The 26,424-nt window shown below is 43.5% G+C and overlaps 1 protein-coding gene across 1 annotated transcript in view; it reads left to right on the forward strand.

Moving 5' to 3' along the window:
- The window catches only part of TUSC3 (tumor suppressor candidate 3), a 274,534-nt gene that overhangs the window by 83,195 nt on the left and 164,915 nt on the right, over nucleotides 1-26,424 (forward strand). The window contains exon 2 of the mRNA XM_075930369.2: nucleotides 2,677-2,846. Within this exon, the coding sequence (XP_075786484.1) occupies nucleotides 2,677-2,846 (170 nt within the window). The remainder of the gene's footprint in view (nucleotides 1-2,676; nucleotides 2,847-26,424) is intronic.

The following is a 26,424-nucleotide window of genomic DNA, read 5'->3' on the forward strand; positions in this document are numbered from 1 at the left end:
AATGTTCACATTACCACTATTTTGAAATAAACATTATTCCTCATGGAAAGCAGGAGTTTATTTTGAAACAACCTGCCTTCTATTTTGAAATAATGGGCTTGGTAGTGTGGATGCTGCACCTGTTATTTCTAAATGAGGGGGGTTAATTTGAAACAACTGTCTAGTGTAGATCAGGGCTTAGATGTTCCAAAGGTGACATAACTCAGTCAGTGTCCAACATTTAAATAGTGTTAATAAAGTACCATGGCAAACAACATTAAAATCATTTTAGCCTTTTATTACAGATAAAGAAAAGGACAAACAATTAAAACATTTGAAATGTGAAGTATTAAATAAGTCTTTTGCTTTAACAGTATTTCTTGTTCTCTTTTTCTCTTCAGCTAGAGAGAGTTTTTGTTAGGATATATCCATTGTTTCATAGTTTCCAAGTTGGTATCAACGATGGCAATATCAATCCCTTTTGGGGCAAAGAGAAGAAGTTAGTTGCAATGGCCCGACACTGTTGTTGCTAAAGTCTGATCCCATTTCATCCCAGATGATGTTTGGGATGCAGCTGGAGCCAGTGCAGATGGTGATGTCATCTGGGTACCTTTTTGCCTGTTCTGGATAGGACACCTCTCAGAAACAGGATGTTGAAGGCCTGGGGTCTCAGGAGATCATGAGACTGGCAGTTATGGTGGTGAAACTTGATCTAGTAGCCAGTTTTTTCTCCCCATAGTGGGTTTTTTTTTAAAGAACTCACAAAGGAATGTTGAGTGAAATAGCCCATGCCTTTATTATTTTGTCCACTAATTAGGCCTAGTCTCCAGCACACCAATTCTGGTTCACTGATTTCTTGTCTCTCACTGCTGTTGTTTACTAAGTATTATACAGGCAGTCCCCGGGTTACGTACAAGATAGGGACTGTAGGTTTGTTCTTAAGTTGAATCTGTATGTAAGTCGGAACTGGAGTCCAGATTCAGCCGCTGCTGAAACTGATCAGTTTCAACAGTGGCTGAATCTGGACGCCAGTTCTGACTTACATACAGATTCAACTTAAGAACCCCAGGCATCCCCAAGTCAGCTGCTGCTGAAACTGATCAGCTGCTGATTCCAGGAAGCCCGGGGCAGGGGCTTCCTGTAGTCAGCCACTGGTCATTTTCAGCAGCTGCTGACTAGGGGACACCTGGGGCAGAGCAGCTGGGGTGCTGCTGGGTTGGTCCAGTGGCACCCAGAGCGGCGCTACGGGACTAACCGGCAGCGCCCCAGCTGCTGTACCACAGGCGTCCGGAGCAAAGCCGCGGAGCACGGGGGCAGCGGGACAGCCCAGACGCGCCGTGGCTATCCTGCTGCCCTCGGGCTCCGTGGCTTTGCTCTGCTTTGCTCCCCGTCCCCCAGGTCTGCAGACCAGGGGGAGGGGGAGCAGAGTAGAGCAGAGCAGCGGAACGCGCGGCCAGCTGACAGCCCAGACGCATCTGGGCTGTCAGCTGGCCGCGTGCTCCGCTCTGCTCCCTCTCCCCCTGGTCTGCAGACCAGGGGGAGGGGGAGGGGGAGGGGGAGCAGAGCAGAGCGGCAGAACGCGCGGCCAGCTGACAGCCCAGCCGCTCTGCTCTGCTCCGCTCTGCTCCCCCTCCCCCTGGTCTGCAGACGGGGGGGGGGGGAGCAGAGTGGAGCGCGCGGCCAGCTGACAGCTGGGCTGTCAGCTGGCCGCGCGTTCCGCCGCCGCTTTGCTTCCTCTCCCTGGTCTGCTCGAGACCAGGTAGAGGAAGTGCCCCGTTCGTAACTGCGGATCCGACATAAGTCGGATCCGGGTAACTCGGGGACTGCCTGTAATAATACCATTCTTGAATTAGCTCAGTAGGTCATTTTGTTTGGTTAATTCAGTTTTTCTGTCTTCTTTTTTGTACCTTTCCCCATCAACATTTGTTGTGATATCTTAGGAACTTTCTCAGACTTTTTACAGTAGAACTCACAATTAGGGTAAATTTTTGAGACCAATTATTTTTAAGACCAATTATTACAATCCTGTCTGCAATAAAATGCCAACACTTACTAATAAGTAGAACTTCAGTGCAGTAGCAATATGGTAGACACTTGTAAGGAAATCCCGATTTTTTTTTTTTTTTTTTTTTTTTTTTTTTGGTCTGCTGTTAAGTTAAACTAATTATTGTGTTATAAAAAGAGGCAGCTTCCTTTTTTCTGGCCCTTCCAGCTCCATTTTCCCTTTTTTGAGATCTGAATGGACATGATTGTCCTGAAATGACTAGAGTGTTACAAAACACATGTAACACAATACTATACTCCGAAATAATTTTTTGTACAGATTGCAACTGTATGAAAATCTGTTTTAATAGAGAACAATGACATATGTTGCATGCTAAGAAGGTCATACGTGCATCTTTCTCTAGATGTAGATATCTGTACAGTAGTGCTATTCCAACAAGGATTTGAAAAAAATGTTTTTCTTAAATAATAACTTACAAGTTATCAACTTTTTTTCAAACCAAATTCAATTATATGTGTAAAAGGTCTTTAACTCAGCTGCTGTTAAAGGTAAATAGAATAAGGGTCAGATTCTTCTATTGGGTATCTGAATGCTGATTCCCTGAAAACAGTTGGGTCCCAGTTCAATCCAGGATGGAATTTAGTTCCATGGTGCTTGTATTTAACATGCCTCCTCCTTATATTTGATTACAGAATCTGTTAGCGGAAAAGGTGGAACAACTCATGGAATGGAGCTCCCGGCGCTCAGTTATCCGCATGAATGGAGACAAATTCAGAAGATTTGTGAAGGCTCCACCTCGTAACTACTCTGTTATTGTAATGTTCACTGCTCTCCAGCCACAGAGACAATGTTCTGTTTGCAGGTAATATACACACTGTAAAACAGATTCTTTTGCTCTTCTTTTCCCATTCCTCCACACAATCCCATTAACTACATTTTAAGTGATGTACAGCGTAAGAAGTGGGGTTCTACCTTAAGTCTTTGGGAGATAGATCAATACCTCTGTGCCTTGTGGGTGCTAACCACAGTGTCTTCCTTCTGTGATACGATATATCAATTTCTACATGTGATACATTTTTACCTTTGACATATTTTATTAATTTATACAATTATTTCATTAAGTTCCACAACTTTAAGAGCTCCTACTTAAATTAATTGTTTTACTTCTTTAAAACAATGTAACCCTTCTGCCAGGTCGTGCCGGCAGCAGCCAGGGCTGGGTTCAATATCTATGTGTCCCTTTTCATCCATCTCACAGAGAACTGGCTTGAGCCTCCACCCAGAAGCCTGGGAAATTCACACACTCTCGGATGTCTCTGAGAGGCAGTGCTTCCCTGCTCGCAAGTACAGAGTGTGAGTGTAGAAGAAAAACTTTTAATGAAAGAGGGAGAGAGGTTACACGGCATTAGCTTGGGAAATTACCACAAACAGAGTTCATAACGCCCCACGAGTAATGGTCCCAGCTCAAATGGATTGAGCAATGTCCTTTGCCTCTCACGCTCACTAGTCCAACGATGTAGGGTTCCATTCACTTACCCAAACTTTCTCTGTACCCCACTTCAGATGCCCCACTTACAGCTCTGTCCAGTCAGTGCAGACCCCAACATATCACCCTGATGACTCCACTCATTGAGCCTGAGGCCATGCCACCTTTGTGTTGCTCCTGTGGTCCGCTTGCTCAGCCAGCCGCTTCTTCAGCTGGTCGCCTGACACTGATTCTACCGGCCACCCACAGGTCATTCCTGCCAGCCACCCTGCTGGCCGCCTCCTGCTGCTCCTACCGGCCGCCTGCTTGTTAGTCCTGCCAGCCGCCCTGCTGGCCACATCCCATTGCTCCTAGTGGCCCACCCACCAGTCATTCCTGCCAGCCGCTGCTCCTACTGGCTGCCCACTGGTTGCAATTGGTCTGGCTCTAGGCCAAACCAATGACTGCAGCTCTTTGTGATTTCAACTTTTAGCCACCACCTAGACTGGCCAAAAGATTCCAGCTAACAAAAAGAGTCCTGATGGAGTTGCTTTAGGTCTATCTACGGTGACCATATATCCCTTTTTTTCTGGGACAGTCCCGGATTTAAGGGTACTGTCCCGGTGTCACAATAAAGGCAGCAAATGTCCCGGAAAACCTGTTGGGATTTATTAATAACTTGGATGCCACAGTGGCACATCCAAACAAGCCACATGAACTCAGTACTGGTGTACAGAACAAAATTCATTCTGCTCATCGCAGGAAACTCTTAGAGGGAATGGTTCCCCCAGCATTCCTCCTCCTCCCCCACCCCCATGTTAATGTGACACAAATTGAGTTAATGCAATTGCAGGATAGTTGCATGAGGAGCATTGGGTGGGGGCCAAACTCATCCCTAGGAGGATGAGTGGGAAAAGTTCTTAGAGGGGGCCACATGACACATTTTACTTCTGGTCATGTGTCCATCTTCACCCTGAGGGTACGTCTACACTAGCTCGTTAGTTTGAGGTAGGTAGGGTAATTAGGGCAAGTGGAGTTGCAAATGAAGCCCAGGATTTAAATATCCCAGGCTTCATTTGCATGTTCCCAGGTGCCACCATTTTTAAATCCCCCTTAGTCCAAACTCCGTGCCCGCAGCTACTCATGAGGAGTAATGGTAGTTCGAATTAGGATCTTTAATTCGAACTACCTACTCCATGCCGCTTGTAGCCGCGGGCACAGAATTCGGACTAAGGGGGATTTAAAAATGGCGGCACCCGGGAACATGCAGATGAAGCCTGGGATACTTAAATCCCGGGCTTCATTTGCAACTCCGCTTGTCCTAATTACCCTACCCTAGCTTGAACTACCGAGCTAGTGTAGACGTACCCTGGGAGTGTTACCTACAGAGGTGTGGCTAATGGGGGTCAGAGGATGTGGCTAATGTGTCCCTAATTATTGTTCAGAAAATATGGTCACCATAGGTCTATCCTTAGAACAGGGAGAAAAAGAAACAAGTTGAACCAGTCTTACAGTTCACAACTGGCAGGCATGAAGCAGGCTGGCTCAAGCCCTTCCCCCCAACTTAGTTCACTCAACTCTGGAAGGGAGAGGCTTGTTTATCTGAGACCCCTTACAATGATGATGTTTCTCCTGCAAGCACTGATGTCATATTTTACAGTTCCTACATTTGTGGGTAACATGGTTTGTGACCCCCACAACAGCCAAATTAGTTACAATACGTAACATTCCATTCGAACTACTGATCCTCCATCAGCCCTGGCTGAATTGGATTTACATAACCACACCTTGACTTCCTTCCCCATCCCAGAATGAACTGTATTTACATAGCAACAGTTAATTATCATGCAGGACTAAACAACTTCAGCAAGCTGCATTGCAGCAATCCTTCAGTCCCTGCTTAAACAATCCTTTGTATTCCCAGTAAGTGTTTGTTGCCATTTAGGCTTTCTGATAGTTCTTAAGTACCCAGAACTACAAGCCATCTTGTTTTTCACTTCTGCAGTGAAAGGAATTCCCTTTTTTGTGTGAGAGACAGCTGGGTGTAAGCATCTTAACATTTTTCAGCCCCTTAAGTTCTATACTCTGAGCTATGCCAGACCTAACTTTGCCTTACAGGTTAACAATAAATACATTTTTAAATCCCTTTGAATTATTCCTCTGTGATATCTAGCTTTTGACCCTGGTTACTCATATAAATTCAAGGTTCTCTGCCTCCATTAGTGCAGTGTACTTCCGTTTACCAGTTTTACCTTAAATTCTAACTCCTGTAGCTCATACAGTACTTATTATCAGCGCTCTGTGCTTATAAAAAACAAACATAGGGTTATTTTAAAAAGAATAAATATTTAATCCCAATAAATATTTAGAAATGAGAGAGTAATGGAAACAACAGGTTGAAAAATAAAACAATCACAAAGCATGAATCTGGATATACACTTATTATCAGTTACCTTTTCTCCCCAAAAGATCAATCTGTTGCAGAGATGTCTGGTTTCACAAGAACTAAGAACTAAATCAAGATTGTATCTCCCTAGCCTTTAAAGTGTGGACTCCTTGTTGCTTTTGCTGAAACAGACTAACATGGCTACCTGTCTAATATCCTGATACCTGCCATTTGTTATTCTTGAACAGAGTTTTGTCTCTATTCATAGCCAGAGTGATCTGCCTGCTATGATGTTGTGTTGTGTTACTGCCAAGTGGTTCAGTTCATTTGCAATTGTCTTCCATGATTTCCCATTGACTGTTCTGAGATGTGGCAAAGGCAGATGATACAACTTTGCATTATCTCAGTGGCTGATTTAGAGAGGTGACAGTTCTCTCTTGCTCGAATGAGTCATCTCCAGGGCACATTACCTCCTGGGGACTAATTTCTGTTCTATGTCTATAAAGAATATTTTCAATATAAACACATTAAATATTACCCATTCATATCTCATAGTGATTATGGATCTTGACAAGTTGAGAGCTTCCTTTAGATACTTTACAATTTAGTGATAAATATCCTGTAAAGCATGTGTTTGTTGTGGTGAGTTGCATTGAAAGTTACATAAAATAAGAGGGACCTGTCACCAAGTAGTCTGTCATAGCCTCATTTCTATATACATATATACAGTGATAAGTGGGATTAATTTGGATTTATCATTACATAATAGAGTTAAGGGGGTGTCCAAGACTCTGATACAAGAGTGGAACTACCCATTGCTTCATGACTGTGTGCAATTCTCCTATGCTGTCTAACATCTTTCCCAGTATGAGAGAACTTTCAAGGTGCCTAGGAAGGCTCAACAGCTTCTACATTATACTTGTAGTTACGGGATTATAAAATTATCCAACCCAGAGTCTCATTCCCTAAGGCCTCTTTTCACTTAAAATGTGACTAACGTTAAGTATGCAAACAGTCCCATTTAAGTCCACAGAACTATTCACATACATAATGTTAAGCATGTGATTGAATACAGGCAGTCCCCGACTTACGCGGATCCGACTTATGTCGGATCCGCACTTACGAACGGAGCTTTCTCGCCCCGGAAGTCGGGGCGAGAAAGCCCCGTTCGTAAGCTGCTCCGGTGCCCCTGGTCTGCTGGAGACCGTCTCCAGCAGACCAGGGGCACCGGGCGGGTTCCCGCGCTTCTGAGGCTTTGCCAGAGCAAAGCCTCGGAAGCGCGGGAACCGCTGCTGCTGCCACTTGGGTGCCGGTGCCTGTGGTCTGCTGGGGACCATCCCCAGCAGACCACAGGCACCGGACCCAAGCGGCAGCAGCGGGCGGGTTCCTGCGCTTCTGAGGCTTTGCCAGAGCAAAGCCTCAGAAGCGCGGGAACCCCCGCTGCTGCCGCATGAGACCCGGTGCCTGTGGTCTGCTGGGGATGGTCCCCAGCAGACCACAGGCACCCTGACTGAAGCCGCAGCCGGGGGGGGGGGGGGGTCCCGCGCCTCAGAGGCTTTGCCAGAGCAAAGCCTCAGAGGCGCGGCACCCCGCTGCCGCTGCGGCTCTGCTCCCCGTGTCCCTGGTCTGCTGGGGGGGGGGGGGCAGCTAGTGTGCTTCCCCCCCCCCCCCCCAGCAGACCAGGCTTTTGTTTTGGACTCTGGGGCAGAGCAGCTGGGGCGCTGCCGATTGGTCCTGCAGCGCCCGTGGGCACTACTGGACCAACCCGGCAGCACCCCAGCTGCTCTGCCCCAGGTCCTGATTCAGCCGCTGCTGGTCAGTTTCAGCAGCGGCTGAATCAGGACATCTGGGGCAGAGCAGATGGGGTGCTGCTGGGTTGGTCCAGTAGCACCCCAGCTGCTCTGCCCCAGGCGTCCCCAAGTCAGCTTCTGCTGAAACTGACCAGCGCTGACTACAGGAAGCCCCAGGCAGAGTTGCTCTGCCCCGGGCTTCCTGCAATCAGCTGCTGATCAGTTTCAGCAGCAGCTGACTTGGGGACGCCTGGGGTTCTTAAGTTGATTCTGTATGTAAGTCAGAACTGGCGGTCAGTTTCAGCAGTGTCTGAATCTGGACGCCAGTTCCGACTTACATACAGATTCAACTTAAGAACAAACCTACAGTCCCTATCTTGTACGTAACCCGGGGACTGCCTGTACCTTAATGAATCAGAACCTGAGCAAATACAGTTTTCTTCAGCCAAAATGTGCTTCTGTATTCTTGAAATTCTTAAGAACAGGTTAGATAGATGTCTATCTATCAGGGATGGTCTACAGTACTGAGTCCTGCCATGAGGACTGGACTAGATGACCTCTTAAGGTCCCTTCCAGTTCTAGTGTTCTATGATTCTATGATTAGTCAGGCTTACTGAAAAGGATGTTCTGAGGATTTAAATAGGAAGCAAATCACAAAACTACAAACCTAGAGTCTAGAGTTCTTGTCAAAAATAAACAAACCCCTCCTAACTTGTTAGTTTTGAGCAGACAAGCCACATTTTAAGAATCCTTTCTGAAAACCGATCCAGAAGTGTACAAAGGGTAATTGTTTCAAAGAGGTAAACCTAGTGAAACCTCACATAAATGTAAGAAGCAAATGGACACTCACCCCCCCCCCCCCCCCAACCAGCAGATGGATGTTTTGAAAATACATACCTTATTGGATTTCATAGGCCTTAGGAAATTATCTGGTATTTAAGTTTAGGAACAGTCATGACCCATGGTTATAGGATGACTATGTCCAAACACATTTTTGAGAATGGGGTTGGTTTCTAAGGTTTTAAGGGATCACTTGTTTTCAAGTTTGACAGAGGGGTAGTCTGGCCGGTGTTACTCTGATAGCAAATTTCAGATCCATTAAGCAAGAATCTGTGCTGGTTACTCTGAAGAGGCTCAATTCTATTGATTGGTATAACCACTGGTTGAGGTGGGACCTCTCTCGTTTGGTGCTTTTGGAACCTGAGTGGTCCCAGACCATAGAGATAACAGTGGTGCTCCCCAACACCAGCCCACCCCAAGAACCTGGAAAATCCAGGCTCTCTCGTCCAGAAATATCTGTGGTCCTGCCAGACCACAGATATTGCTGGACCAGAGAGTCCCAGATTTTAGTGATTCAGCCTATATAAGCTAGAGGCTGTCTAGAGGTTTTTCGAAATGTATGGGTCCCTCCCTCTGGCTGCTTTTGGCTGTTCCTTATCTCCGAATTACCATAGTCTGCTATGGATTATCTTCCTCTTGCTCTTGAGTTTACCCCTGATTCCTTGCTGAAACAAGAAAGTTTTTCAAGTGAATATGAAAGTTCATGTAGATGTTTATGCACCTTGTGGATGTTTTTCAGACCTTTTCCCCTCACAAGTACCTGTAGAGCACTGAGAGTGCCCTCTGGTGCCTGGTACCACTACATGCATTTATATAAAGCCATCCTGCCCCTGATACCCTCAGTTCCTTCCTACCATCTGCAATGGTAGTTTTTAGAGATGCAGCCTTTGCATCTGCAAGTCTTCCCTCTTCAATATGCATATTACCTGTAGTTCGTTTTTAATCTCATATAGTGTATATGTACATACATAGACATCAGAATAAATTTAGAGAAATTTTTCTCTAAACTTGAGTGGTATGACAGACTGGGCCAGGTCTGGGCACTGCTGAAGGCATCAGCTCAGGGCGAGTTGCTCAAAACCAGGGCTACTGACAGCCTTCAACTGGAGACCTTTCCCACATAGGCCACAAATCAGTCACACTGAGCACTTCAGCTGCCAATCTGTCCAGCAGGAAGCCTCACAAGCAAAACCCCTCACACTCCAGCTTTCCCAGTGCCACAGTCTGACCTATATTTTACACACAAGTGAGAGGTTATAAAATCTGATCTCACCAACTCTGAACAGATCCTTCCAGTTCCAAGGAACTAGCCACAGTCCCAAGCCAATTTACACATTAGATCTTACCCACAAGAACACACAGGACCAATCATTTAGAATCTAAAATCTAAACGTTTATTTATAAAAGAAAGAAAAGGTTGAGAGTGAGATTAAGGAGAATACATTACATATATCAGTCACTAAGTTCTTGATGCAGGCTCTTAGCAGAGATGTTACAAACTGCTAGCTTAAAAGTCTGGTGTACATCCTGCATCAGGATGGGTCAGCAGTCCTTCCCGGCTCTCTGTCCCTAGCAAAGGTGCATTTGGAATCAGGAGCAAGATTGAAGACAAGATGGAGATGTCTCATGGCAGTTTTATATTCCTGGTGTCTCCCAAACTGGAACTGGTCACATGATCAAGTGTCCTATCTGTTTGACATGCAGGTAACCATTATGCACTGGCTGGTCTGCAGGCTTCCAGATGAATTCTTCAGGTGTGTATTGGCCACTGTGAGAGTCATTGTCCATGAAGCAGTGTTTGTTAGCACAGCCATTCACTGAACAATCCTTCCTCACAATAGGCAGTCCAGACCCATTGTTCCCTCCCAGACAAAGAACATTTACAATACAAAAACAGGGCCCATATCCATAACGCCACGTTCAAAAATCCTAGAATACATGAGTATCATACATAGAATCAGCAAAGCCTAAGCTTTCATTTGACACCTAACATGGCCCACTTTGTACAGAATTTGGGGCAAACACCACCTGTGGATGCAACAGTGATCTGTCTGCTCATTTTAAAATCCAATAACGAGACCAGTGGGGTTCAAGGTTCCTCATTGAATACCTGACTAAGGTCTTATTCTCCTGGCTACCAGGCTCAATACCTGCTCATGGAGTCTGTCATTCCCATGGCATAGCACCCTTCCCACTTGGAACGGGTAGTAAGTACATCCAAGTTAGTCATGAGTGCTCCCCCTGTTCTGAAAGAGTCCAGAGGCTTAGCCTCATTGGCAGTTCTAAAAAAAGACTACGTAAGCCTCCCAAAAACTTGGTACTGGGGAGTTCAGTGTCTATGGTGAAGGCCCTGAGCCGGGGCAAAGATTCAGGAGTATGTTCAAAGACGATGCACCCAAAACACAGTCTGTAAGCCAATTGGGATTGCTGATTCCAAAGCCCAGAAATGGTACATTGAGACCAAACCCTGAAAGGTTGGTGTACTTTTTAGAATCTCAGGAGCTCTTCCCAGTATTTCTATATTTGCGGCTTTCAACACTGACAGAAGACTATTCAACTCATCAGCGTTGGTTTCCCCTCCTATTCAGGAGTCTCCTAAAGTACCAGGAAGTGCATGTTCTTGAGATTCTGACTTCTGCCTCAGAGCACCATTTGGTGCTGGTGGCGTCCACAGTTGTGGAACTTCTCAGCAGCATTCCATCTAGAGGGAAGCCATCAATGATCTTGGCAGTACCCTCATCTACAGACTCAATTATGGTCTCCCTAGTACTAATAGGTCAGTTATCTAATAGGTCCATTATCTGAGGAAGTGCACTCCTCATCAGACTCACAGGTTAGATCTTTTGAGTCTCCACCGGAGTGTGCCCAGCAGGTCCAGTTTGGTGCCTTTCTCCCACAACACCAGCCACAGCCTTGTGGTAAGGGCTAATTGCCTACCCATAACTGGGTCCTGCCTCCCTATAATTGGCCCTTTTGGACCCCTTTGAGGTTTCTCGCCACATTTGAGAGCCTCTCTATTGCCTTCCTGCCCTTTTACAGTTATGAGGCCACTGTTTCCCCTCCTCTGATACCAGTGTAGTCCCCTTACTAAAGGGGCTTCTGTTTTATTCTGAAAAGACCCTGTGTGCTACAATCCAGACTACAATTCCCATGAGCTCTTGGGAAAAACAGGAAGTAAGGACTCTTGTGTGAGAGAGGTCTTCCTCTCGCCATGTGCTTGAAGAAAAGAGGCCTAACAGTGTGGGATGCTGCCTTGGAGTTTGAAACCGAAGGGGGAGCCAGGCTGCTGCCAAGGACATTGATCCAGTTCAGGGGCTGTTGGATGCAGCTACAGACTGGGACTAGATGCCTGTTGGAACTGGGATTTAGCAGGCTGCTTCCAATAGGCACAGCATGAGGCAGTAAGTTTCTGGGCCTTGTTGAAAAAGTGCTGCCTGGGACAGAGCTGCTGTCTAGCCTGGACCGAATCTCCACTACAGCTGCAACATCAGTGCGCCAACGCAAGCGTCTGGGCCTGTGAGTCCAGGGGTGTGCACGCTCTGGGGTGGGGTCACTGTTAGTACAAATGTTAGCTATATAAGCTTCAATTATTGTTATGTGTTTTGTTAATGCTATTCATTGCTAAATCTGTTAATCCCTGTTTATTTAAATTAAGTAAAGATTGTTTATTTTAAAGTATTCTATTAGATGTATATGATTTGTAGTTGTTCTGGAATTAGATCCAGATTTATGTTGGAATGAGTATGTTCCTGGAGGCTCTCAAGGCACACCAGTGAGTGTGTACAAGGCCAGCCAGGTGGAGGCACCACCATTTTACGTTCATTACAAGCAAGGGACTCCAGCAAGGGGGTGGATAGGGCTTTCCCCAACTAAACACCCATCACCACTGGGGTGTTCAAGATCTCTTTTGGGTTAAAACATCAGGTGCCCAGGCACACCTGTGAGTGTGACCTGCTCCCCAATAACCCAGGGAGAAAAAGGGGGGTTACACCAGTATTGTTTAGGAGGAAGGGCATGGTGAGGACTCTCCTGTGAAAGAGTTGGAGGAAGGATATCCTCAGCAACCCTTAGCCTCCTCTTCTTCATTGCCTGATGAGACAGTACTAGTGATTGAGTCTGCCTCGAGACTTTGACGAGAGTGGCTGAACCTCTAGATATCCATCCAGAAGAGGTGCAGGAAAGATTTCACAGGCCAATAGACATTTTACCCTCTCCAGGATCTTCTAGTGTAAGCTATCCCCATTAAGGAGGCTTTCCTAGAACTAGTCAGGACTTCATGGTAGATCCCATCTTCCCTGTCTTTCTATACTAAAAGGATGGGGAAAAAATGTTATGTCCCTTGAAAGGGATTTGAGCACTTCTATAACCTCTCTCCTCCAGGCTCCTGGTAATTGCTGCAACTAACAACAACAACAACAACAAAGAGATGAGGCCTTGTGTTCCTATTACTGTAAAATTGAAAGAAGCAAGAAGATAGACATGTTTGGCTGAAAATGTATTCTGACACCTTGATGACTAGCTTGTGGGAGGGTTAGTCTAGGTCTTAAGTGCCTTACCCCATAGCCACTATTCTGTCCATTTTTGATGTTATGGGTCTCTTAATACAGAATATTCTGTCCTGACTCATGTTAAGAGTAGAATTCATTGGGGGAAGTCAGGATGTTCCTGCCAGAGTGGAAATGCCAAACAATGTGACTCATTGCTCTTGTTTCTAAGACCCAGTCTCTCACTATGGCTCAGATATTCCTCATATATCTAGGAAACTGGGTGGTGTTCACGTACATGATACAGCATTCCAGATTACATATCAGAAAGCAACAGGGTTGGATAGTGCTCAGTGCTTTTGCTGTCCCTAGGATGTAAGCGTCTATGTAAATATCACAGATCTTTGGGCAGTCCATTTAGCTTTCATGGTGGTCCTTGTGCATTTTGGGGTGGTATTGGTAGATACTCACAGACAATACAAGAATCATGTTTGATGTAAATAAGAAAGGTGGGGTAAGTGACAAAGTTATGCCAGGAGATAATTCTGTTTTGGAATTTCTGCATTCCCAGTTTAATCACCCTGAAAGTGGCTTACCTTCTGGGCATTTAAAACCCTCTGGCATACCGTCTAAGCAGGTCATTCACAGGTTGCCATGAGTGGTATCTTTGCCTGATTGTGTTTAGGTGCATTTCCAGTAGTGGGGAACTTCACAAATGAACTTCTTTGCAACAACATTCTCTTTCTTGGGACTCAATTGCACCTGCTTTGTGGCTTGGCCTTCTGGCTAGGTCACTGCATTTTTCCCCTTCTGAGGAAATCACATGCATCTAAGTCTCTGTTGATCCACTGTCTCAGGCAGTCTTTTCTTTCACTGCCCCCTTAACAGTGTCACTTTTCCAGTGACTAGTAGGGGAATTCAGGCCCACTCTTTACACTGGGTTACATCCCTGGGTCCTTACAGTAAGCAGTGCAGGTTTCCACACTCCTGAACATTTCTGCTGTATTCCTGAGCTACTTCCTAACTTGTGTTTTCTCACTCTGACTGGAACTTTTCTCTCTTCATTCCCTCTTACACTCTCAGCTATTTGAGTTTGTACAGCCCACTCCAGGGCCTGTATAGCTGAGCTTCCTATTTAATTAGCTGTCATTACTCCCTGGCTCCTTCTCCACATGCAACCTAGATGGCTAACTGGCCCATTTACACTTCTTAACCCCTTCGGGCCTTGTGTGAGTTGGACATAGAGATCCAGCTGGTGACACGTGTTTCCTCTCCAATAGACAGAGGTATAGCAGAAGTATGAACTTCTCACTTAAAATGACTCATGTAGTCGTTATGACATATTGCAGGAAATTAATTCCCACATGTTATTTTGCTGTACATCTATGAGCCTTTTTGTAGTTCCTTTTATGAGAGAGCGAGAGAGATGATATTAAAGAACATAATCTAATTTACAATTTTATATTGTTTACTGAGGTGGAAAAATGAATATAAACTTCATCCTGCAACGTTCCATGCTAGGTATTTAAGTATATACCATTTGCAAATCTTTACAATAATCCTAGAAGGAAAAAATCAACATATTGCTTTTAGTTAAATTGTTTTAAACTGATGTGAAATTGGGACCCAGTCTTGCATCATGGAATAATATGAATATAATGAAGTTGATGATACAGTACGTAAAACTATCAGAAAATTGACATTTCTCAAATCAATGGTTAATTAATGGACAGAAGAACTGTAAGTATGTACAGAATTTGAATGCATGAATTACTTTTTTGTTAGCTACTCAATATACACTTTGTGAAGAATCTATTTTTGCTTTAAGCAGCTCAATGTGTAATGTTCCACGGATATTCTTTTATCTAGTATTTAAGATAACTGTCCCTGATCAAAGCATTTTCAAAATGAATGCACACCAAAAATCAATGTGATATTTCAAGTATAAATAGCATCAACACTGAAATATTTAACTTTTTGCTAATAATCTCTAACAAAGTTATATGTTCATTTTTTCCTAAAAAGTAGCATTGGCTACTTTCTGAATCACAAAATTATGGTTTATAAAGATATTTCTGTCCACCCTCTGCTCACTAGTTTTATCTACTCGGTATCTGTTTTCCTCTATCTGCTTTTTCTTTCAATCATGTCTACCATAGTATTAAGGGCAGCTAAAGGTAGGTCAGCATTAGAAATGCTACAGCAGCACAGCTGCGGTGTTGTTTTGTAGACACTTACCACTGCAATCAATTGGGTTCTTTAGTCACTGTAGCAAATACACCACTCTGAGAGGTGTTAGCTAAGTCAATGGAAGAATTCTTCCATCATGAGTGATGTCTAACCAGGGCTTAGTTTGGCTTTATTTTTCTCTCTGTGACATGAATTTTTTGTATTCCTGGATGCCGTAATTTGCCTGACCTAACTTGAAAGTATAGATCAGCCCTATACAAAGCTTCAGAGTTTGTAGGTTCAAATCCGCCCGGGGCGGTTACAAGTGGGGGCTTGTCCAGGCTCTTATCTGGGTCTCTGAAGCTTGGGCTGTGCTTCTTCACCTATGGGAAGTATGTAACCTACATACACCTAGTGTGGTTCACTGTTCCATGTAGTGGCACCTAGACCACAGCAACAGTTAACAACAAGAGACCACTACAGTATGCACTGAGCGCCAGCTGACTTTATAGCTCAAGTTGTAGAGGCTCCTATGCTAAGTTCCAGAGGTCCCAGCTTAAAATCTGCCTGGTGGCAGTTACACAGCCCCAAAGAAAGATATCTTACATGCAAAGAGCTGACCACCCTGATTATAGTTTAGTATCGATTTGTAGGTTTTAAAGCTAGAAAGAATCGTAAGTTCTCCCGTCTCATAGGACCTATGTTTTTTTATTCTTAGAAGCATGTTCATGCATTTGGCTGTATTAAAATACATGTTCAAATGAGTATACTTTACCTAGCAATCCAGATATGTCTGTATAATTTTATTTATTTATTTATTTAAATATTTTTACCCCGCCTCTATATTTAAAATATTTGAGGCGGCTTACAAACATTTTAAACGAAATTCATATATATATACAAAATATGAGAGGGACATAAAACATATAGAGAAGAAGAACATACACATGCAGACTCAAACATTAATAAAAGCATGAGTAAAAATGGTAGCTTTAGCCTGATGCCAAAACAATGCTAGCATTGGTGCCATGCGAATATCCCAAGGAAGAGAATTCCACAGCCTAGGAGCAAAACCTGAGAAGGCCCTGTTCTGCGCAGGTGTTAATCTTATCCCTACAAGTGGGGGAACATGAAGCAGAGCCTCCCCAGCTGATCTCAAACCTTGGGCAGGTTCATATGGGAGATGACAGTCCTTCAGATACCCCAGACCCAACCCATTTAGGGATTTATAGGTAATAACTAAAACCTTAAATTGTGCCCGGAAACATACCAGAAACCAATGCAGTTGCTGAAGGACTGGCATAATGTGCTCCATATAACGAGTATTAGTTAAGACTCGAGCATCCGCATTGTGGACTAGCTGAAGTTTGCGAAGGCTTTTTAGAGGCAGCCCCACATAAAATGCATTACAGTAATCCAGTCTGGATGTAACAAGAGCATGGATCTTTGTTTCCAAGTCATGCTTGTTCAGGAAGGGTCGCAGCTGGAGGATCAGACGAAGCTTCCCAAAATGTTGAATATTTTTGCCTTTTTCTGCATCATGATTGATAGCTTTAATAGACTCTTCTGCTATTGAACATATACCATTGCTAAACCTTTCTTTGTTTGTGATACATTTAAAGAATTCCTTCTTACTGTCCTTAATCTTACTCACCAAATATTTTTCACTGATACCTTTAAGTTTTCCTTATCAATTAGAGGCATTTTCCTAACTGCCAATCTGTGCTAATTTATATAAATGCTGCATCTGGGAACACAAGCTCATCATATCCTTAGGCTGATCATTCCCTTTTGATATATCTTGAAGAACATTTATTCAACCCAGTGTACCCACACTGCACTTTCTGCTACTGAGGGGATTGTGGGCCAAGGAAAAAAGATCTACACACAATATTTTAAAATTCTGCAAAATTCTTCGTACTTCAATTGGTAATATATATAAATGTGGAGGCTCCAGCATTGCAGAGGGAAGCACAGGCCACTGGCTGCACGGAGGTGGAAGATGACCCTTTGGCCCCTATACCTGCCAAGATATGGACTCTTCAGTGAGACAGCACCAGACCCTGACAGAACACAAGGGCCAGGCCTTCCCCAAAAACACTCTGAGGCCCTGCATCTCTGTGCCAGATATACCAAGATAGCAAGTGAGAAGAATTGAGTCTCACATGCGTATCTAGCCCTAGTCCCCAATCAAGTTGTGGAACAGCTAGATCCACATTAGACTTAATGTGCGTGTGAGGTGAGAGGGTTTTGTGGGGGCTGTTTGAATGCATGAGGTTCAGTGAAAGGTCTGGGTTTGGGTGTGGGGAGTTTGGATGTGTAGGGGCTCATGAAGTGTTTCCAGGGGCAGAGGGAATTGGACTCTGCAAGGGAGTCCTGGTGAAAGTGGTTGGGGCTCAGAGAAGAAAGGTCTGAGTGTTGGGCTCAGCAGGGAGCATTTGGTTGCTGGAGGAGTAGGTCTTGGTGGAGTGCAGATCCAGATGCAACTGGTTGGGGCTTGCAGAGATGGGGATACAAATGCAGGGGCCTTGTTGGTGTGGTCCAGTTGCAGGAAGGGTGGAGTTCACTGAGATGGGTGTGAGGGACTTATCATAAGTAAAAAGCTTCAAAGGGGGTAGCTGAGTTAGTCCGTACAGAATAAACTTAAAAAACAACAAATAGTATGTATCAGAAGGGTAGCCAGCTTAGTCTGAATCTGAATAAACAACGAGAAGTCCTGTGGCACCTTATAGACTAACAGATTTATTGGAGCATAAGCTTTTGTGGACAAAGATCCACTTCGTCAGATGCATGTAGTGGAAATTTCAGAGGCAGGTATAAATATACAGGCATATGAAAAGAAAGGAATACCAACCAAGAGAAAGGCCAGAGATAATGAGGTCAATTCAGTCAGGGAGGGTGTGGCCCACTTCTAGCAGCTGATGTGGAAGTGTGAACACCGTGAGAGGAGAAACTGCTTTTGTAGTTGGCTAGCCATTCACAGTCTGTTTAATCCTAAATTGATACAAATACTATGGTAGCACCTTAAAGACTAACAAAACATGTGGATAGTATTATGAACTTTCGTGTAATTTGGGTGCAGGAAGTATAGGGCTCATTGGAGTAGGTGTGGGGGATTTGACAGGAGTTTTGGCCTGGAGGCAGGGGTGAGGGAAGGGGGTCCAGATGGTGGGAGGAAGGGCTCAGTGGAGGTCCAGGTGCAGGAAGGTAGGTTTTGGCTGAGGGGGTCTAGATGCAGAGGGACTCCATTTGCAGGGAGTGAGGCTCAGCAGGGTGGGCATTTGGAGTTATGGGGAATCAGTGGGGGATTCTGGATTCGTGGGAGTGAGGCTTGGGTGGGGGGCATGGGAGGATCTAAATGAATGGGGATTGGGTGGATGTATAGTGATGCCTCCTACCATAGCTGAAGAGCAATGGGGCAGGAAATGGGAAAGGGTACATATTCCCTCCAGCCAGGAGTGTTTTGGAGGGTGGGTCTAATCAGGCCCTGGCCACTCTGTGCAGGGGAAGAGGAAGTCCTGTCCTCCTTTGGCTCTAGCCCTGCTAACTAGAAGCTGAGCCCAGCACAGAATAGGAGTCAAAGTTTGGGGCATCCCCAGACCTGCCTCCAAGTGATGATTTTTCTTTTTTCACTGCTTTGTGTACTCAAAGTGATGTGTGACTACTCTTGAAGCTTCCCTGTTAGAAATAATTTTTTTCTTCAAGGAAGCAAAAAAAAATCTGTGCAAATGTTGTGTGGCTAGGTTAGTGGTGAATTCTTCCAGGAGTAACTTTCAAATCACTAATTCCTTTGTGCCTGGACACTGATTATTTCATGCCTCAACTTCGTTTTCCTCATCCAGATCATCCCAGGAAAGTGATAAGGAAAAATTTGCCTGTAGACATTAATTCCTCAGACTACAGTCTGCCCACATTTGCAGATGCTTTGGGATTTGATTAATAATGTGACTGAACAGTGTTAATCCTCCCTAGTAATCCTAACCTAGCTCAGCAGGTTCTACAGAGTGGGGAAATTCACTACCTATGAAAAGAGAGGGAATGCCAGAAAACCAGAGGATTTCATTGCCAGAGTGATACCACACTTCCTTAGACTAATGAAGCACATTTTATAGTCTTCCCCATCCTGTGTTGTATAGCACAAAGTGTGTATAGCGCTTTGATAGGTAAACAAACATGAAATTGCATGGAATGTTGCATGAAGCAAAAGTTCTTTCCTAGTGTGCCCCAGCACTTTATGCTGTTACTATAGATGAGATATCAACAGTCCTTATGCAAGTTGGTGTTTTCTCTTTTGGCAACATGACCCCTATTTTACCATGACCCCTTCTCTAAAGGGTTCAGAGTGGACTCACCCCGTCTTCAGTCATCCTTAGCTTTTTCCTCAACAATCAGTCTGACTTCAGTGATTCTGGTTTCTCCTGTTCAAACTTACTTTTCCTTCATGATCTTTTCCTCTGTGTCATCATGATGTTTAATAATCTAATCCAGGAGTTTTCAAATTCTGGGTTGTGGTTTGTAAGGGCAAGCCACTAGCTGGCCACAAGATGCTTTGTTTACCTGTGTGTCCAAAAGTATGGGTGATCACAGCTCCTGTTGACTGCTGATTACTGTTCCTGGCCAATGGGAACCGCAGGAAGCGGTGTCCCGGTCCTCACCAATTTCCTCAGTTCCCATTGGCTGAGAGCAACAATCCTTGGCCAAGGGGAGCAGAGATCATCTGTACCTGCAGAAGTACATGTAAACAAAGCATCTTGTGGCCAGCCAGTCATTTGCCCTGATTGATCTAATCTATTGTAACAATCACCATATCATCTACAGCTGGGGGCTTATCATTCAGAGCCTAAGAGTGCCCAGACCAATAGATTTTGTGTGTTCCAGCCCCATGGTGGGACAGTGGGGGGCTGAAGCTCCGGTGCAGGCTCCCCAGTGTTAGGCAGGGGACCCCTGAGCCTCAGAGGCTGGACCAGGCAACCAGGGGCCTGCATCCAGCCCCTGGGCCTTAGATTCCCCAACCCTGATCTAAGGGTTTAGTCGGTGGATTAAGAGAATTCCTGCTGATCATCATGAGTCTTCTGCTTTTCTCAGAGAGAGGAGTTTCTGTTTTTCATATAATTGTGTGAGAAAGGTGGGATATATTTATCACTTTTACTTGTTGTGTCTCTTTCTTCCTCTTCTCCATTTATTGGTTGTAGTGGGAAAACTTGATCAAAGAACAGGGGTTTGCAGTGTTATTCATTAATGTAAATTAATCTGAACACCTCTGGAAGCTTGTTCCACAAACATATCCCTTAAACCAACATTTTTATATTAATTCTCACATTTTAGCCTGGGCTTTGTCAACTGCATTGTTCCACAAAAACAGCTGTCTTGAATGGAGATGTCAACACTGCTGTTAAAGAAACACTGTAGTCTGGAGCCAGGTCTAGCCTTGGAGTCCATATACCTGGTTCTCTCCCTGACTCTGCTCACTGATATGCTGAATGACCTTGGGTCTTCTAATCTTTCATTGTGAGTGAGAAGTCTGAATGCTGTAAGCATTACTGGAATGTTTTAAGCTGTGCAGTCTAGATGACCAGTCTAGATTTTGGCTTTTTGCCTTGGAGGGTTACTCTTTCATTTTGCTAATGTTTTCTACCAAGTGAACTAAGAATTGTCACGTGCCCAGATTGTGCATTGTGGGATGAGCAGCAATTTTGGGTTGTGGAATAACAGCTATCTGTGACTTTTCTGAATCTGGATTATGAGTAGTCCAAAAGGAATTTAAGATGTTGTAACTTAGCATAATGGAGTAGTCTTAAAAATGTATTTTATGATGCTGATGGATAGATTTGGAGTGGCTTATTGCTCAACAAATCAGACAAGCTATCACTCCAAAGCTGTACAGCCTCCCTTTAGCCATTAGGAATATTAGTTCCTGATATGGTTGAGATTTAGCAACAACTTCTCCCTCACCCCGCTAGTCTATTTCTATGAGCAAGCTCTCCCAAACAACTCCCCAATATGCTCTGGGGGACGATGCTTGAGGAGGCAATGGGAAACCACTATTTTGCCTCTTTGGCTATTTTGAAATAAGTCATTTCAAAATAACCCCCCAAATAACTATTTTAAAATAGCACATCAACTACAAATGCCTATCAAAATAGCGCAGGTTTATATTGAAATAGTGTGTCTATAGTGATTGGAAATTAAATTGCATTTAAAGCCCCCCTGCCCCACCCGGAAGCATTCCAGTCAGGGCATCAGGATAGCAGTCACTTCCTGTAGCTGAAACTCACGTTTAAAGGGGCTTCTCTACAGTTGCATTTTACACTCCCCTTCTCCATTGTCTACCTCCTCAAGGGACACCAACCTCACACTGTGCACTGTGGTTGCCCTTGTGGTTGCCAGAGCACTTCCAACATGGAACTGAAGCTGTTGCAAAGCTGTGTTGGACTCTTTGACCTCCTGCTGCACCTCCTGGTGCAGTTTATGCAGACTGCCTACATGTGCTGCAGGAGCAGGATGATCAGCCTGCAATGGGGGACATCCTCACCTAGGCCTAGGGGCTCCTCATGCACCACATTACTTTCCATTCTCCCCTGCACACAGTGCCCTGCTGCTTCTAGTGGCAGGAGACCAGTTCTGACTGGTGGGACAGCATTGTCATGGGGAGGAGGGACCCCAGAACTTCTGTATGCATAAGGCCACCTTCCTGGAATTCTGCGAATGACTCGCCCCATCTCCCTCCAGAAATGCATTGCCATTGCACTTTCAAAATAACGGGCTTGCTCTGTGGATGTTCATAAGTGGAGTTATTTAAAAACAGCTCCTCTGTGTAAACATGCCCTGTTACTCTCCAGAGGGAACACTTTCTTGGGATCTCTTGCTAGCACTAGAGGGTGGAAGGAATATATCTATATGCAGTACAGCTGCAATAGTAGCTTATCTTCGGATCCTGGTAGTTCACACAGCAAAGGGCTATTATGAGAAATGCGAGTGATTGTGTTTTTACAATGACAATAAAATGTTGCCCAAATACTTGCTGCAAGAGAGGCAGATCACCCCTCTGTGTTCCTCTTTAGCAGGCTACAAAGAGACATGGCTGATGTCTTCACTGAAATGTTACAAGACATATGTTCTGAGTCAGACACCTGAACAGTTAAGTTTGATAAAGTTGTACACAACTGAAAATAGTCTTATAGATGTATGTGTTTGGAAATCTTACTGGCACCACTGTGAAACCAATGCATAATGTGGAAAACTTGTTTTAAATATAAAACTTTGTTTGTTATTGCTCTTCTATCTGCCATAAAATCCTTGGTTAGTACTTTTGGTTCTCTCTCTCTCTCTCTCCGGGTGTGTCTAAACTACATTCCTCTTTCGAAAGAGGAATGCAAATGAAGGGAATCGAAAATGCAAATGAAGCAGTGATAAAATCATAGAATACTAGCACTGCACGGGACCTCAAGAGGTCATGGAGTCCAGTCCCCTGCCCTCAAGGCAGGGCCAAGTACTGTCTAGACCATCCCTGATAGACATTTATGTAACCTACTCTTAAATATCTCCACAGATGGAGATTCCACAACCTCCCTGGGCAATTTATTCCAGTGTTTAACCACCCTGACAGTTAGGAACTTTTTCCTAACCTCCAACCTAAACCTGCCTTGCTGCAGTTTAAGCGCATTGCTTCTTGTTCTATCTTCAGATGGCAAGATAAATAAGTTTTTTTTCCCTCTTCCTTATGACACTCTTTTAGATATTTGAAAACTTCTATCATGTTCCCCCCTCAATCTTCTCTTTTCCAAACTAAACAAACCCAGTTCTTTCAGCCTTCCTTCATAGGTCATGTTCTCTAGACCTTTAATCATTCCTGTTGCTCTTCAATTTCTCCACATCTTTCTTGAAATGTGGTGCCCAGAACTGGACAAAATATTCCAACTGAGGCCTAACCAGTACAGAGTAGAGCAGAAGAATGACTTCTCGTGTTTTGCTCACAACACACCTGTTAATGCATCCCAGAATCATGTTTGCATCACACTGTTGACTCTTATTTAGCTTGTTGTCCAAAATAACCCTTAGATTCCTTTCTGCCGTACTCATTCCTAGACTGTCGCTTCCCATTCTGTGTGTGTGAAACTGATTGTTCCTTCCTAAGTGTAGCACTTTGCATATGTCTTTATTAAACTTCATCCTGTTTACCTCAGAGCATTTCTCCAATTTGTCTAGATCATTTTCAGTTATGACCCTATCATCCAGAGCAGTCGCAACCCCTCCCAGCTTGGTATCATCTGCAAACTTAAGAAGCGTACTTTCAATGCCAATATCTAAATTATTGTTGAAGATATTGAACAGAGCTGGTCCCAGAACAGACCCTTGTGGAACCTCTTCCAGCAGGATTGAGAACCATTCATAACTACTCTCTGAGTATGGTTATCCAGACAGTTATGCACCCACCTTATAGAAGCCCCATCTAAGTTGTATTTGCCTAGTTTATTGGTAAGAATATCATGCGAGATGGTATCAAACGCCTTACTAAAGTCTACATCCACATGCATCGCTTCTTCCTCATCTACAAGACTCATTATCCTATCAAAGAAAGCTATCAGATTGGTTTGACATGATTTGTTCTTTACAAATCCATGCTTGCTGTTCCCTATCACCTTACCACTTTCCAAGTGTTTGCAGATGATTGCCTTAATTATTTGCTCCATTATCTTCCCTAGCACAGAAATTAAACTAACTGGTATGTAGTTTCCTGGGTTGTTCTTATTTCCCTTTTTAGAAATGGGCTCTATATTTGCCTTTTTCCTGTCTTCTGGAATCTCTCCTGTCTCCCATGATTTTCCAAAGATGATAGCTAGAGGCTCAGATACCTCCTCTATCAGCTCCTTGAGCATTCTAGGATGCATTTCATCAGGCCCTGGTAATTTGCAGACATCTAACTTTTTCTAAGTGATTTTTAACTTCTTTTTTTATTTTATCTTTTAAACCTACTCCCTTCCCACTAGCATTCACTATGTTAGGTATTCCTTCATCAGACTTCTTGGTGAAGACCGAAACAAAGAAGTCATTAAGCATCTCTGCCAATTCCAAGTTTCCTGTTACTGTTTCTCTCTCCTCACTGACCAGTGGGCCTACCCTGTCCTTGGTCTTCCTCTTGCTTCTAATGTATTTATAAAAAGTCGTCTTGTTTCCCCTTTCTCCGGTAGCTAGATTGAGCTCATTTTGTGCCTTTGCCTTTCTAATCTTGCCCCTGCATTCCTGTATTGTTTGCCTATATTCATCCTTTGTAATTTGTTCTACTTTCCATTTTTTATATGACTCCTTTTTTAGTTTTATATCATGCAAGATCTCATGGTTAAGCCAAGGCCGGCTTTTGCCATATTTTCTATCTTTCCTATGCAATGGAATAGCTTGCTTTTGGGCCCTTATCAATGTCCCCCTGAGAAATTGCCAACTCTCCTCAGTTGTTTTTTCCCTCAGTCTTGATTTTCATGGGACCTTACCTATCAGCTCTCTGAGCTTAACAAAATCCGCCTTCCTGAAATCCATTGTCTCTATTTTTCTGTTCTCCCTTCTACTCTTCCTTAGAATTGTGAACTATATGATTCCATGATCACTTTCACCCAAGCTGCCTTCCACTTTCAAATTCTCAACCAGTTCCTCCTTATTTGTTAAAATCAAATCTAGAACAGCTTCTCCCCGGTAGGTTTTTCAACCTTCTGAAATAAAAGGTTGTCACAAATGCAGTCCAAGAACTTACTGGATAGTCTGTGCCCAGAAAAAAAAAACTTTTTCAAAAGAACCCTGATTCCTGAGAAAATGAGGCTTAGAGGGCTCTTTTGAAAAACATATTTTTTTCAAAAGAACCCTGTCTAGACTGCTTTAAAAAATTTTTTTTCCAAAATGCGATTGGAAGAGATTATGCAAATGAAACACAAGATTTGTAAATAGTGCTTCATTTGCATTTTCAATTTCCCTCATTTGTGTTCCTCTTTTGAAAGAGCAATGTAGTCTAGATGCACCCTCCTATATAACAATCTGAATGTATAATGGTAATCTGTGTAATATTTATAAATCTCAGATTAGCAATTATTTTTGGCCAGAAAAGACTTGGAAGAAAAGACTTCTAATAAAAAAACCTTGGTCTTTTTATAAACATGTGAACTTATTATTAGAAACACTGTCTTTCATCACATTTCCCCTCTCAATTGTCAGATTCTAAAGTTACTTGGCAAGTTATTTGGGGACAACAATATGGTTGTCTTATATATTGTATGTTGTAAGGTTTGTTAAAACAATATAATCAGGCCTCTATGGTAGTTGCCTATTACACAATTATTAGTGTTTTGTTTAGTCTGCCTAATGTACCATGTGATAATGCTTTCATCACTTCCCTTGGCAGATCATTTCACAGCTTAATGGACAAAATTGGTATATTTTCTAATATTCTGCCTAAATTTTCTCTCTCTCAATTTTATTCCTTTGGGTGTGCTCTACAATTGAAAAGTGAGCCAGTTTATCTAAGGCAGTCTGGGGTGTGAAAAATCTATATGCCTGAGGGATTTAGTTAGTAAATCCCTATATAGACGGAGGTGGGGGTAGGCGGAAGAATTATTTTGTTGACCTAACTTTCACCTCTTAGGGAGGTGGATAACCTGTGTTCCTGTCGTATTCTAAATTTTAGAGAATCCTTTATTTGTACAGTTTATTAAGCTAATTTTCTCTAGTTAAGCACCTGTTTTCATCTTTACAAAATCAAAGAGAGCTCAAACTGCAGCCCTTTTCTTTGCTGAGTTGGTTCGGGGTAACAAAACCCCTTCTGGCAGATATAACATTTTCCTGCAATATTCTTTAAAAACATACTAAGTTTAAATATATTTGGTAATTAATTGTATTCAATGCAAATATATATATATATTTGCATTGAATACAATATATTGTAGTGAGCTTGGATTGCATGTAACTTCTTCAGGAGGGAAATGTAATATAAGGCCTAGATGAACAAAACACTCTTGAACAATGTGCAAGAGAAGAAAGGACTTACTTTTGGGATGATTTGTATGTAGTAGATTTCCTGGGAAGTATGTAGGAGGAGTTGAACATAAATTCCGCAGCTCTGGTTATGGAAAAAAAAAAGCCGTTTGATGCTAAGCTCTTAGGAGCAGGCCTTTATCTGCTGATAACCTGTCATATGAGGCCAAGATCAAAAGCCCAATTTGCATAAAGAAAAGACTGAATTATTTGTGGTTGTGCTAGTTCTGAGCTAAGGATGCTATGAAAATTATAACCTCAGGGGGGAAACCATTTGTTGGTTTTGAAAGACT

The sequence above is a fragment of the Pelodiscus sinensis genome, chromosome 4, assembly GCF_052426305.1.
Source record: "Pelodiscus sinensis isolate ZL-2025 chromosome 4, ASM5242630v1, whole genome shotgun sequence".
NCBI lineage: Eukaryota > Metazoa > Chordata > Testudines > Trionychidae > Pelodiscus > Pelodiscus sinensis.